Source organism: Mytilus galloprovincialis, chromosome 5 (genome assembly GCF_965363235.1).
Source record: "Mytilus galloprovincialis chromosome 5, xbMytGall1.hap1.1, whole genome shotgun sequence".
Taxonomy (NCBI): Eukaryota; Metazoa; Mollusca; class Bivalvia; order Mytilida; family Mytilidae; genus Mytilus; species Mytilus galloprovincialis.
In genome coordinates, this window is record NC_134842.1 from 76,628,468 (window position 1) to 76,641,228 (window position 12,761).

Below are 12,761 nucleotides of genomic sequence, written 5' to 3' on the forward strand. Positions count from 1 at the left end.
CAAAAATACCACTTGTATTTTTAAATTCAATAACATCAGATATGTAATCGCTGTAATTCATATTTTTATAAAAAATGAAAGGCTAATAGGTCGCAGATATCCATTTTGGTACAATTAAAGTACCTCTAGCTTTACAAGCAATTACATGTTTTATAGCTCTCAACACTAAGTAATTAGGTGGTACGATCCAATTGTTTTCACCAGACCAATTCTGAGTAAAACAATCTACAGCTTCTGTATTTACATTCCAGAATAAAGAGTTCAATCTTTCCAATTTTGTGTTACGAGAACTAGCAAAACGATCGACTGTATAAGGACCCCAAAGGTCGTTAATAAAAGTATAGAAAATTTCTGAAACACCCCAGTCTTCATAATCAATGATTTTACTGATATAATCAGCTTTCGAATTTTCACCTCTCGGAATCCATTGTATGTTAATAGAGATTCCCTTTTGTAAACAAACAGAAAAAATGGAAATTGCTATATCTTGTAGTTTTTCTTTCGTGCTTCCTGCTTGAACAATTCTGACACAATTTTGATTATCAGTTAGCCATTTTAAGGATTTTTTTAGCAAATGCATGTTGATAAGACATCAACGCCAATTATATGGCCTTTAATTCCCTCCACGTGGAACTCTCTAACATTTCAGTGGATTTCCACATAGTGTGAAAATTTTTACTTTCCAACTCTACTGTACATGCTCCGGCAGCTATGCTGCTAGCATCAGAATATACCATTACATGCGACTGACTATATTGATTTAATGTTTTAAAATTTACATGCGCAATGTTATCAAGCCAGAACTTTAATTCTGATATCACAAAACTTTTACTATCTAGAACTAAATAACTATCCCATACCATTCTACTTTCAATAGAAATATAGCAATATCTAGTCATTATTTTAGTAATATTTCCGATCACAGGAGACATACTTATAATTCTACCCGTTACCTGGGCTAAATTTCTGGCAGAAATGTATGGAATTTCTCTGAAAACACTATGAATAGATTGTAATAATTCGTCAATTCTCCTTTGAGGAATACATGAAGTGAAATTACATGAATCCCAAATGATTCCCAACCACTCCAACTTCTGCACAGGAGTAAAAACTGATTTTTCTTCGTTCAGAAGAAAACCCGCACTCAAAACTGATTGTTTCACGAATTCTGCATCTTTGATACATTCATTATTTTCGTTATTCATACCAAATCCATCATCAAGATATTAAACTATTTTTATACCATTTTTTCTCTAAAAAATTGACCAATGGTCTGAGACACTTTGTAAACATGTAAGGACCCGTTGAAAGACCAAATGCTAAAACAGTGAAGCAATAAAATTTACCTTCCCACGAAAAACCTAGATACGTGTGCTGCTGTATAATATCCAAATGAAAATTATTAGATTTCAAATCAAATTTATACAGATAATCATTTTTCTGAACGTATTGCACAGCTATTTTCCAATCTTCAAATTTAATCTTTTCCTTTTTCACCGATAAATTCAAAGTGCTCAAATCTAAAATTAGACGCCTTTTCCCAGACTTTTGAGTAGCTACACTGAGCGGATTGACAATGTAAGGTTGAAATGGGACATCAATGACGCAACCTGAAAGAACAAGTTCATTTACAGATTTGCTAACAAAATCATCATTCTTAAGAGCAGATTTGTTATTTTTCATGTACATGCTTGAAGGAGTATCAATAAATGGAATAGGATAACCATTTTTCAGTGTGTTTAAAATAAAAGAATTAGCACCAATATGCTCCCAGTAATAAATACTTTTAGCTTACCTTCCCTTTACACCAGAGAAAATACCCGTGTTAGATTTGAAATTTTCAAAAAATCTTGCATAACAAAAGAATGCTATAGAAAGATTTTTAAATACCAACAAAGTACGTTACTTGGTAATGTGTACTTACCCCATTGAATACATTTCAATAGTATAAAATATCAGATCGTACTTTAATCTTTACATTACATTCACGAATGAATGATTTAATATTTAAAATATTGTTTTCTTTTATCAACTTGATCATACACTTCAACTTTATTTAGGTTTCTTTAAGGGTATGTACTACTGAAAACAAATGAAAGAAAAGAATTGTTTCGAAAAAAGCTTGTTGCATTCATATCAAATTTAGTTGTTCATTCAATTCTAGTGATAAAGAAAGATGTGTATCGTACAATGTTGCATACTAAATGCAGTAACATATAAACCCTCGAAATCCCCCCCTGTCATAAGAATGAACGCCATTTTACGCGCTTTATATTTATAAAACTCAACAGATGAAGTTCATAGCATACTATGTCATATGATAATTGATTTGATGGGACCTTAGAATTTTACAAAAAGTGCAGAATTCTAGAAATGGTAAGTTAATTATTTTAATTGTTCTTTTTGTTACAAACGGAAGAAAGGACAAAAGACATTTAAGCTCTTTATTCATTTCGGAGCTACCTTGGTTTATAAGGGCTTGAATAACAGTAAACAGAATATCTCAGTCAAAACTAAGTTAGTAAGGTGACAAAAGATAACATAAAACATTTTAACTCAATTCTCACAGAGGTATCGACCGTAGCAAACACAATTGGAATTCAGATATGACACATAGTTGTCCATAACAGTCCATTAATTTTTAAGCTGAATTTGTTTTTTAACGTTTGCAGAAAATAAATGTAGGGATAAGAAGAAAATTATTAAAAACAATAAAAAGAGAAATTAACAGTATTGAGTTACAGAAATAAATCTTCTTGAAAAAACGCTTAATATTGTTCATTTCTGAGAGGCGAAAAAGTCATTTGGACATTCAAAAAGTCGAAAATAAACTGACATTGCCACGCGTGCATAAAATGAAAAAGACCGACAATAGTACATAAGACATAACATAGATAACTAAAGACTGAGCAACACGAACCCCATCACAAACTTCAGGGAGGGAGGTGTCAGGTGCTCCGGAAATGTTTGCAGATCATGCTCCTCATGTGGCACCCGTCGTGTACAAACCCGGCTATAAGTCTAATTCGGTCATTCGGTGGGTCACATTCGTGAAAAGGTGACGGGATTTTAGTTACGACAAAAAAAAATTACGAAAATTGAAGACAATATTTAGATACATTTTAAAATTATTTGGCGATTTAACAATTGTGTAATTGTAAGACATCAAATTTTTTTTCATCAACGATTTCAACGAAAACTGACATGTATAAATAATACATATTCAAGACTAAAACACGTATCAACATTCGTTTCTTTAAAAAAAAAATGTGGTAAAAGTTAATTTTCGAAATTAGCAACAAATAACAAATTAAAAAATAAAAATATTTTTTTTACGTTATGATTGCAATCAAACTGATGACACAAATAATATTCTATTCAAAATAGGTTACATTTGTGAATTTTACAGTATAATCTTGGCCTTGTGCAAAGTAACACATCATAAGAAAACTTTTTATGTTAATAATGTGTAAGAATTGACACCATTTAACAACAGTTTATTATTAAAATAAAATGCCGGCAACAATTGTAGTTAGTTACCTTACGCAATTATCTGTAAGTAAACTATTTTGCAGACCAGAGTCAACGTACAATAAATTACAAGCTCTATATTGTTTTTATTATTCCAGTATGCAATGACAATAACAATATAGCTGTAAAAGGTGTATACATTCACAAATGGAGAAATAGAAGACAATAAATAAGATGTTGTGACATATATTAATATTGTGTTACTACTAACAACATGGAAGAGGAACCGTCAACTTCAGGTGGTAAAAAGCGATCATTTCCAAAGGAACTCCTAGATAAAATGGACGATACAGATGCAAAACTACCGCGAGTAGCAGGTATCTATATCGTATTCAATAATTATAAAATGGCATGATCACAAAGTAGTTTATTTGTCTTACGACTGCAAAATTGTTTGGTTGCATAATGGTATGACGTACCTTTCGTCATCGTCTGAAGAAATTTTGTTCACATACAACTTATCAGTATCAGTATCAGTCCCAAACCTTGGGTGTGATGGGAAAGGCTACTTCCTTTATAGAAGCTGATGGGATGTGCCGCTGAAATCGGTCATATTTTCCAGCTTGAAAACTTATTAATTGGTGGGGAAATTTTTCAGATTTATATGATGAAAAGTAAAATCACCAAAAAACTGAACTCTGAGAAAAATCAAATCGGAAAGTCCCGGGCCATATTCACATGGCAAAATCAAATAACAAAACACATCAACAACGAATGTACAACAACTGTCATGTTCCTATCTTGGTACAGGCATTTTGAAATGTAGAAAATGGTGGATTAAACCTGGTTTTATAGCGCTAAACCTCGTACTTTGTACGACAGTCTCATCGAATTCCGTTATATTTACAAGGATGCGTGAACTAAACAGAATATGAGTACAGCATTTATCATCGTGTGACAATTTTAAAAGAAACAATTTAACAGAACACAAAAGCATCTATCAAACTAAAAACGCATTCATTGCTTCGCGTGTCTGACGTCAGAAAATTTGTACGTCACATATTTTTGTCGTTCAATGTGTATACAAATAGTTTTAAAATTTCACATAGGCAACGTCAGCATACAGGGTTAAAAAATCAAAAGGATGTACGAATTAATTTCAGAAATAGACCGAGATTTGAAATAGTCCAAAAGTTCTATAGAATTTATAATAATCCACAAATGGCTCATTCCACTACGCGATTAACTAATTTTGACGTTTGTGGTTCAACGTATTTTCTAATTTATAATAGAGATATAAGATAAATAAAGTTCCTATTACTTGTTAAATGAAATGTGTGTATTTTTTCATAGCTAAACATTTGCTAAATGTCTCGTCCTAACATGCGTTAGTAAACATAACTCAAGTAAACAGATATGAGCTTCCAGCAGAAGTAATAATTTCTCGATTATCTTTCCTTGCGTTTTCGACTGTCTTTAAATTCCTCTTTTCACACTTTGGTATTCCACTGTTCCAACACATCACACGACACCCAAACAACACGTGAAATGGCTACATGATTGTCTACTTACGCAATATATCAAAAGTTGTACTTTTCAAAATCAAAATTATATTACAAGATTGGAGTATCAGAACCCTAACGACAAACCATATCAATTAAGTATTGACGTGGGTCCCCTATGTATACGTGTATGAATTTCTATGAAATTGTACCACAAGTTTCCAAACTTTAAAATTAAGGTTATGATTGGTTTTCAGGGTTATTGAACTTATTCCTCCAATTGTTTTGGAATTAGGGAACATAATTTAGTTGTGTAAAAGTATATGGATATCCTTAGGTTTTATATCTCAAAATGAAGGTTGGGATCGATTAAGGGGGTAATATCCCTAACCGTATAGCTAAATGGGAACAAATACTATATATAAAAAAGGAGATGTGGTATGATTGCCAACGAGACAACTCTCCATAAGAGACCAACATCACACAGAAATAAACAACTATAGGTCATCGTACGGTCTTCAACAATGAGAAAAGCCCATAACGCATAGTCAGCTTTAAAAGGCCCCGAAATTACATTTCAATCAGGATTGCTGTTTGCAGAAGTATGAATGAATCAAATAATAAGGATGTTCTTATTCCAGGCAGAAAACTTTGACTGTATTGGTCACAACTTTTTGGGACTTTTGGTCTTCAGTGCTCTTCAACTTTTAACTTGTTTTGGCTTTCGAACTTTTTTCATCTGAGCGTCACTGGTTAGTCTTGTGTTGACGAAACGCAAGTTGACGTATTAAATCTTAAACCTGAGACTTTTGTAAGCTATTTTTCGTGTGTTTCTCTGTCCTATATTTTCAGTCCTGGCAGATAATGTTGTCATTTTAATGTTACATTTAGCATTACCAGTAAAGCGGGAGGTTTGGCATTCCAAATAACCAGGTACAACCCAACATTTTTTTATTAAAATGTCCTGTACCAGGAAAATGGCAATTGTTATATCATAGTTCGTGTCTGTGTGTGTTTTATTTTAATGTTGTGTGTTTCTGTTGTGTCGTAGTTCTTTTGTTATATTTGATGTGTTTCCCTCCGTTTTAGTTTGTAACCCAGATTTTTTTTCTCAATCGATTTATGAATTTCGAACAGCGGTATACTACTGTTGCCTTTATTAACTTCAAAGTCTCGAATATTTTGAGTTCTTTAATATGATAAATCTTACCGTGTATTTAGTGCTTTGGATTTTGGAACTCGTTTTTTACATTGCTCCACATTGAGGACCAAATGGTCCAAAATACAAATTTGTTTGATTTCATAAAACAAATGAACTATTGGGGTTCACTATTATGTAAATATGCTTAATGTAACCGAGATTGTTTTCATTTTGAGGCCCGTTTTCAAATAAGTCCACATTATTGTTCAATGGGTCCAAAACAAAAACCTATGTTTGAGTTTAATCATTGATAAACTTACTATCAAGATTGGATAAACCCGATAAATAACTCTGTAGGAATTTGTCTCTCATATGATTATCAAACAAATTATCCCTTTTGATAAACGAAACTCCAGTCGAGTGCTTTCCACATTCAACAAGGTTGTCAATATCATTAAACACTGTTAGGACAAATTGATTCATTCAGTGAGATGATAAAGGTTATGACCCGTAAACTCATTCGATCATCTTCTGAAATCGTCGGCAGCCACACGTTCATTAAAATATTTTTATACAATTGGTTCGGAAAGGCTTAGTACCGGCCCATAATGAATGATTACACTTAATCAAAGTTCGAAATTGATATGCTTTCTGCATTCGACTGATGATAAAAGTTATATCTAATTCCTTTTTTTCAGCAACACCAGCAGTTTTGAATGATAATCAGAAAAGATACCTAGTTGTTGGAATATGTCTTCAAAGCGTAATATCACCAGCACTGAGGAAATATGTTGTTCCAATTTTAACTTCACTTTATGAAGAGTTAACCCTCAGAGAGAAGATTGATACGCAAACATTTTCAACACATTACCAACCAACGTACACCTTCCTGAATTACGAAAATATCAACAACAACAAAGCAACGTATGGTTATCAAAAAGCAAAGTACGACTACACAATCAAGAGTGTTGTTGATTTGTCCAAGCTATTTCTACAGATACACATGGCACATTATACAGGCTTCGACGAAACTTGCGACTTATCTGCCCTGTTGGGATTAATCATCAACATTGTTGGCAAGTTCCCTACAACAGTAATTTCATATGCTAAAAACGTACGTGTAGTATCTATAAAAGCTGATATCTCACCGTATATGAACCACTCTAAAAAAGGAAGAGGCCATGATTTGATTGCTTACATGTACTTTTCTAGTGTTTAATAAATGCAATGGTATTCATTTTTATAACCAATATCAAAAAAATCTAGGTCACTTTTTTGTTACAAGTTGTCGACAGTTCCTTTATTTTTACCACGTCTTAGATTGTGGGTTGTCATTAAGTCTTCTGATCTTTTAATTACCGAACGTGACTTATTCTCAATTTTTGTGACTGTTTTGCTGAGTGTGAATTCCCATTGCTATAAGACGTGTCGTGATACTTTTCCATCCCAAATTCATGTATTTAGTTTTGACGTTATATTTGTTATTCTCATCGGATTATCACAAATGTCTTAACGTTTGTAATTGTAAATCTTATTCCTTTTCTGTTGTATTCATGTGTTATTTTAAAGATAATTAATCATCCAGCTCATTTATTAGATTGGATCAACGACACATTGCGTTTACAGTTTGAAAAGTGTTTTTTTTTTTAAATTAAGAGAGAATCTTATTTACAGAGTAATGTAAAAAATTAAAAGACTGTCGTATGGTTACACAAAATAACAACACAGATCAGATTAAACATGTTAAATGCATAATTTGGAATTGGAACATTAATCATATAATAATCATCATTTGCAAAACTGAGAAATATTCAATTAGTAACAACATAATAAGGTGCTTGAAATGCTGTAATATGGGCCAAAGAAACGGAAATAAAATGTATTTGAAGATAAAATTATAATATAACTATTAGCTGGTAAAGCTGTCAAATCTTTAATCTCTCAATTATCAGTCCGTTTTGCATTTGTTTATGAATAAATGTGGTGACCGGTCACTGTAATGTCTTGCTATTGAGATTACAGATAAACTCATTATTATAGACTTTAAATACAAGTTATACATGTAATATGAATTTTGTATATCAGGTACGAGGAGTAAGGAATGAATGGGCTCATAGTGATTTCACTAAATGGGACGCTGTTAAGTATTCCGATTCATTCAAGCTGATGACGGACCTTGTGAAGAACCTCTGTCTGAGTTCAACCGAGGAAAGTCAAACATTACTGGAAATAGAAAAATGGGAAATAAATGGTAAGGAACTAATATTTATTGGGTTTTGATGGGAAAAGAATAGAGTCTGATAAGTTTCCTCTGGGGGAATATTACATACACAACTTGACACTTCACTCACAGATATCGTTCTAAATCCATTATCATATTTGCAAGCAAAATATTAATTAAAAAATTTGTATTTAAGCAGGAGTGTGATTAGAATGAATGGATGAAAGGAACATGTAAACTTATATAAGGGATACGTTAAAGACACTTACGTTGCATTTGTTACCTTCGCGTTTACAGCCGTTTGCATTGACTGTGTAGGTAAATGTAATATCTTTGGTTAGCTTGTTGTCTAGCTGATATGTGAAGGCATATTATAGGTATTGTGAACTATCCTCCTTTAAGAGTAGACTAGTCCGACAGATAACCAATCTATTTGTCTGTAGGACGACTAGGCTACTTCAAAAAGAGGGCACAATACCTTACATAATAATGACTACACGGTTCAGCTAGCAATCAAGCTAACCAAATGTATTACCTTGACCTACACACTCAATGCAATCAGCTGTAACAGACGGAAGACTGATCTTGGACAGAGTTCAAATATCTATAACTGGTTAGCAAAATCATTCTGACAATCAATACATTGACACGTGACAGAAGTAAATTATAATCAATAAAAATATATACATTTGATTCAACTCACATATTTTGTTAAAACAAAACATCAAATCTGGCTTTGAAACGGTTGGCCTTTTATTGGATAGCTAACGGAAATCTAATCTGTTTTCCTTTTGAAAAATTGTTAACAAATGTTGTTTTACCAAACAGAATATCGTTTAGCGGACGGATGTTTACATGCATGTATTGACGAACAAAGGCATACAAAATAAAAAAGTACAATCCGTGGTCTACAAACCATCACACAGAAAATATTAAATTAGGCAATAATACCTCACTAGAAACCGAAAGAGAATTTAAAAGATTCTGAATGTAGACATTCGTAAATTTCGTTTAACTATATCTATACTACTTATACGTTCAGGTATTCCAAATCCAATCTGTTATGGTAATATTCTTTACAAAGCACAAAAATGTCAGTATTCACTTCAAAAGCTAACAAAACCTTTGAACAGACTTATTAAGAAGGGATATAGTTACGATACTGTTGTCAGGTCAATAAAGATTGCATATTGTTGCTTTAATATTGATTCACTTATAGGGTATTTGCATCGGAATAAAACACATTTATTTAAAACCAGTTGTTGGCATGACACGGGTTATTTTCTTCTCATATATTATGATGGTATGATACTAAACCCCTAACGGAAGGGATTGTGCCTGATATTCATATGATGAAGACATAATCCTTCAATCAGTTAAATTGAGGTCTGGAGCTGACATGTCAGTAAACTGCTAGTATTACCAATGTTATTTCAACTGATCGGGTGGAGCTTATGTTTTAATTTGCATAAGGACAGTCTATTCGAAGATGTGTGTGATAAGGATGATTGCCGTTATAATTATCATTGATTTCTAATCACCTATCAGTGTCACCAAACGAATTTACAATGACCATAACTGGAGACTTTATTGATGAGTTTATCCCAAAACACCTATAAGTAGATGGCCTGGTCAATGATGATCAACCGTTTTAACTCCGCCCAGTCAAGTGAAATAAATCAAGTCATAGTCTGTTGTTTTTTATGTATTATTGTCATTTTGTTTATTTTCTTTTGTTACGTCTTATGCCATCGGACTCGGACTTCTCTTGAACTGCATTTTAATGTGCGTATTGTTATGCGTTTACTTTTCTACATTGGATGGAGGTATAGGGGGAGGGTTGAGAATCATAAACATGATTAACCCCGCCGCAATTTTGAACGTGCCCAAGTCAGGTTCCTCTGGCCTTTGTTAGTCTTGTATTATTTTTAATTTTAGTTTCTTGTGTATAATTTGGAGTTTAGTATGACGTCCATTATCACTGAACTAGTATATATATATATATATATATATATATGTTTAGGGGCCAGCTGAATGAAACCTCCGGGTGGGGAATTTCACGCTGCATTGAAGACCTATTGGTGACATTCCGCTGTTGTCTGTTCTATGGTCGAGTTGTTGTTTCTTTGACATATTCCCCATTTCCATTCTTAATTATATATATATTTTATTAACAATGGAAAATATTTAACTATTTTAGAAATACTTCTGCTACCCCTCAATCCAATACAGAAGCACTGACTAGTAAAATATCATTAGGGATTTTAACTTGCCAGCTGTAATATCAAAAACCGTATTTAAATCGAGAACAAAGATGAACAAGCTCTGAGTATAAAAAGAATTGTTGATGTTTGAGGTAAACATTTGGTGCATGACAATCATAAATCTGATAGAAGGACCAAGCAGTGGTTGGATTTCAAAAGTTGAACTTACACATGTTGGTACTTTATAAATATGTCAATGGTAAAGAAATTTAATGTTTAAATAAACTGCTACGCTATAACCTTTCAGGTACAAGTTCTTTGAATGATACAAACGAGATTTGCCGACTACTACATGTTTTAGTTAAAAGTGTTAAACATATAGCAAACGAATCAGATAATACTTCTGCGGAGATCAAAGTAAGTAAGAATTTAGTAAAATTTATTTGAGATTTGTTTTACCTTTGGATCTTTTTGAGTGAAATTATGAAATGCCTACATTTAAACAATCAACGTACAAAATCTTTCAACTGTTTATTGTTTCTGACTTAAGGTAGATAGGGTGTCTTCCTCCATCTTGGATTTGGAAATACCAGAAAACAAGGTCTAGATCTTAAATAGAATGTGCAAATTTTTAGAGAAGTAGATAATTCATGTGTAAGAAATTCCACTTCTACATAGAAAATGACATGTTTTATCATATTTAGGATTGTATTTTACAAAAAACAGAATTTTTTTGTTTGAACAATTTTTTTTCCAACTTTGCCACATAAGGGGAGGCAACTCAAATGCAAGGGCAGATAATTCTGATTAAGGTATTTTTACAATAGAATGTGTTTGGAATTTCTCTATTTTATTATGTAACAAGAAAACAGGTCCGGTGACCCCATTTTTTTTCTTTTTCTTAACCTAAAGCATACCATTAAAGCTATCTTCTCATATGTTATCTCAAAATAATATGGTGTAGTTTACGCTTTATTGCAGAAAATTGGGGTTTCCATGCATAATCTATAGAAAATTTGACAATTTTGAACACCGTGTAGCATGAAAAAAAGCCCGGTGACCCATTCTTTTTATTACTTTTTAAAAAAAAGCATAATATAAACTTCATTTTGGCAAATTATTAAAAAAAATCTATGGATTATAATTAAGACACCCCATCTTCCTTAAACAAAACTGGTTGATAACATTTGATTTTTTCAGTTTTTATTAACTTTCCCTTTTTTACCACACCTGGCCTCACGGAAAGCTTTACTCTGCACTTTGTCGTTCGGCGTTGTCATCCATCGGAGTCAATTAACTTTTACAAATATATTTTCATCACAAACTACTGTGCCAACTGGAAACCAACTTTACTATGACCCTGCCGACATGACTAAAAAAGACCAAAGCGGTAAAATACAATGTTCGGCTATTATCTTAAAAACATAAAGGAAAGAGTAATTCTGAAAGGGGCAAAAATATTCTACCTAATGTCTGTTGACACTGCCCTTAAATGAAGGATTTAACTTTTTAATGAAAATACCTCTTAATTCACAATAATGTTATAGATAGAAGGAAAATGTAAATGTAAATTGTGAAAATGATCAGCAAGACAAGATCTTTAAATAAGTTATCCGGGTTGAGATTGACATCTTATTGTGACGATGTGTACCATTGTTTTGCCTTATTTTGCTTATTATCTTGTAATCTAAATAGATAGATATACATTTTGAATTAAAAAAAAAGAGATCAACAAGACAGGATAAATAATATGTCTGTTCGACTGAAGTCGTTGATCGACTTTCTCGTGAAGTTATTGCACTTTCCAAACATTTTCATGTTTGCCTGTTATTGTTGAACAATAACAGAAACATAGAACGTTAAAAGCATAAATAATCAGCAATAGAAGATTTACAAATAAACCATCATAGTTGAAATATTCAGTTATATCTTGATAGGAGTTTTCGTCATTTAACGATAAATAGAATCTTTAAAAAAGAAAAATGTTCAGGAGGATGAAATCTACAAAAATGTCAATATTGTCGTCTTTTACTATTTGTTTAAATGATGTTAACACAAAGCTTTAAATTGAATTCACCATGGAGTTCAGTATTTTTTATATGCTTAGTCTTTCCTCAACTGTTTATTTATGACAATCAACAGCTATGCAATAGGTTGTATGTAGAAAACATTAAGGTTTAGTTCTTAGCAATTTTTAGCATTTTTAATTGTAACATTTTACT

The 12,761-nt window shown here is 32.2% G+C and overlaps 1 protein-coding gene across 1 annotated transcript in view; it reads left to right on the top strand.

Moving 5' to 3' along the window:
* The first annotated feature begins 3,632 nt into the window (after positions 1–3,632).
* LOC143074150 (uncharacterized) overlaps positions 3,633–12,761 on the top strand; it is a 45,089-nt gene continuing 35,960 nt past the window's right edge. Inside the window, exons 1-4 of the mRNA XM_076249698.1 lie at positions 3,633–3,848; positions 6,813–7,228; positions 8,200–8,365; positions 10,847–10,956. Coding sequence (XP_076105813.1) covers positions 3,746–3,848; positions 6,813–7,228; positions 8,200–8,365; positions 10,847–10,956 — 795 coding nt within the window. The 5' untranslated portion in view covers positions 3,633–3,745. The remainder of the gene's footprint in view (positions 3,849–6,812; positions 7,229–8,199; positions 8,366–10,846; positions 10,957–12,761) is intronic.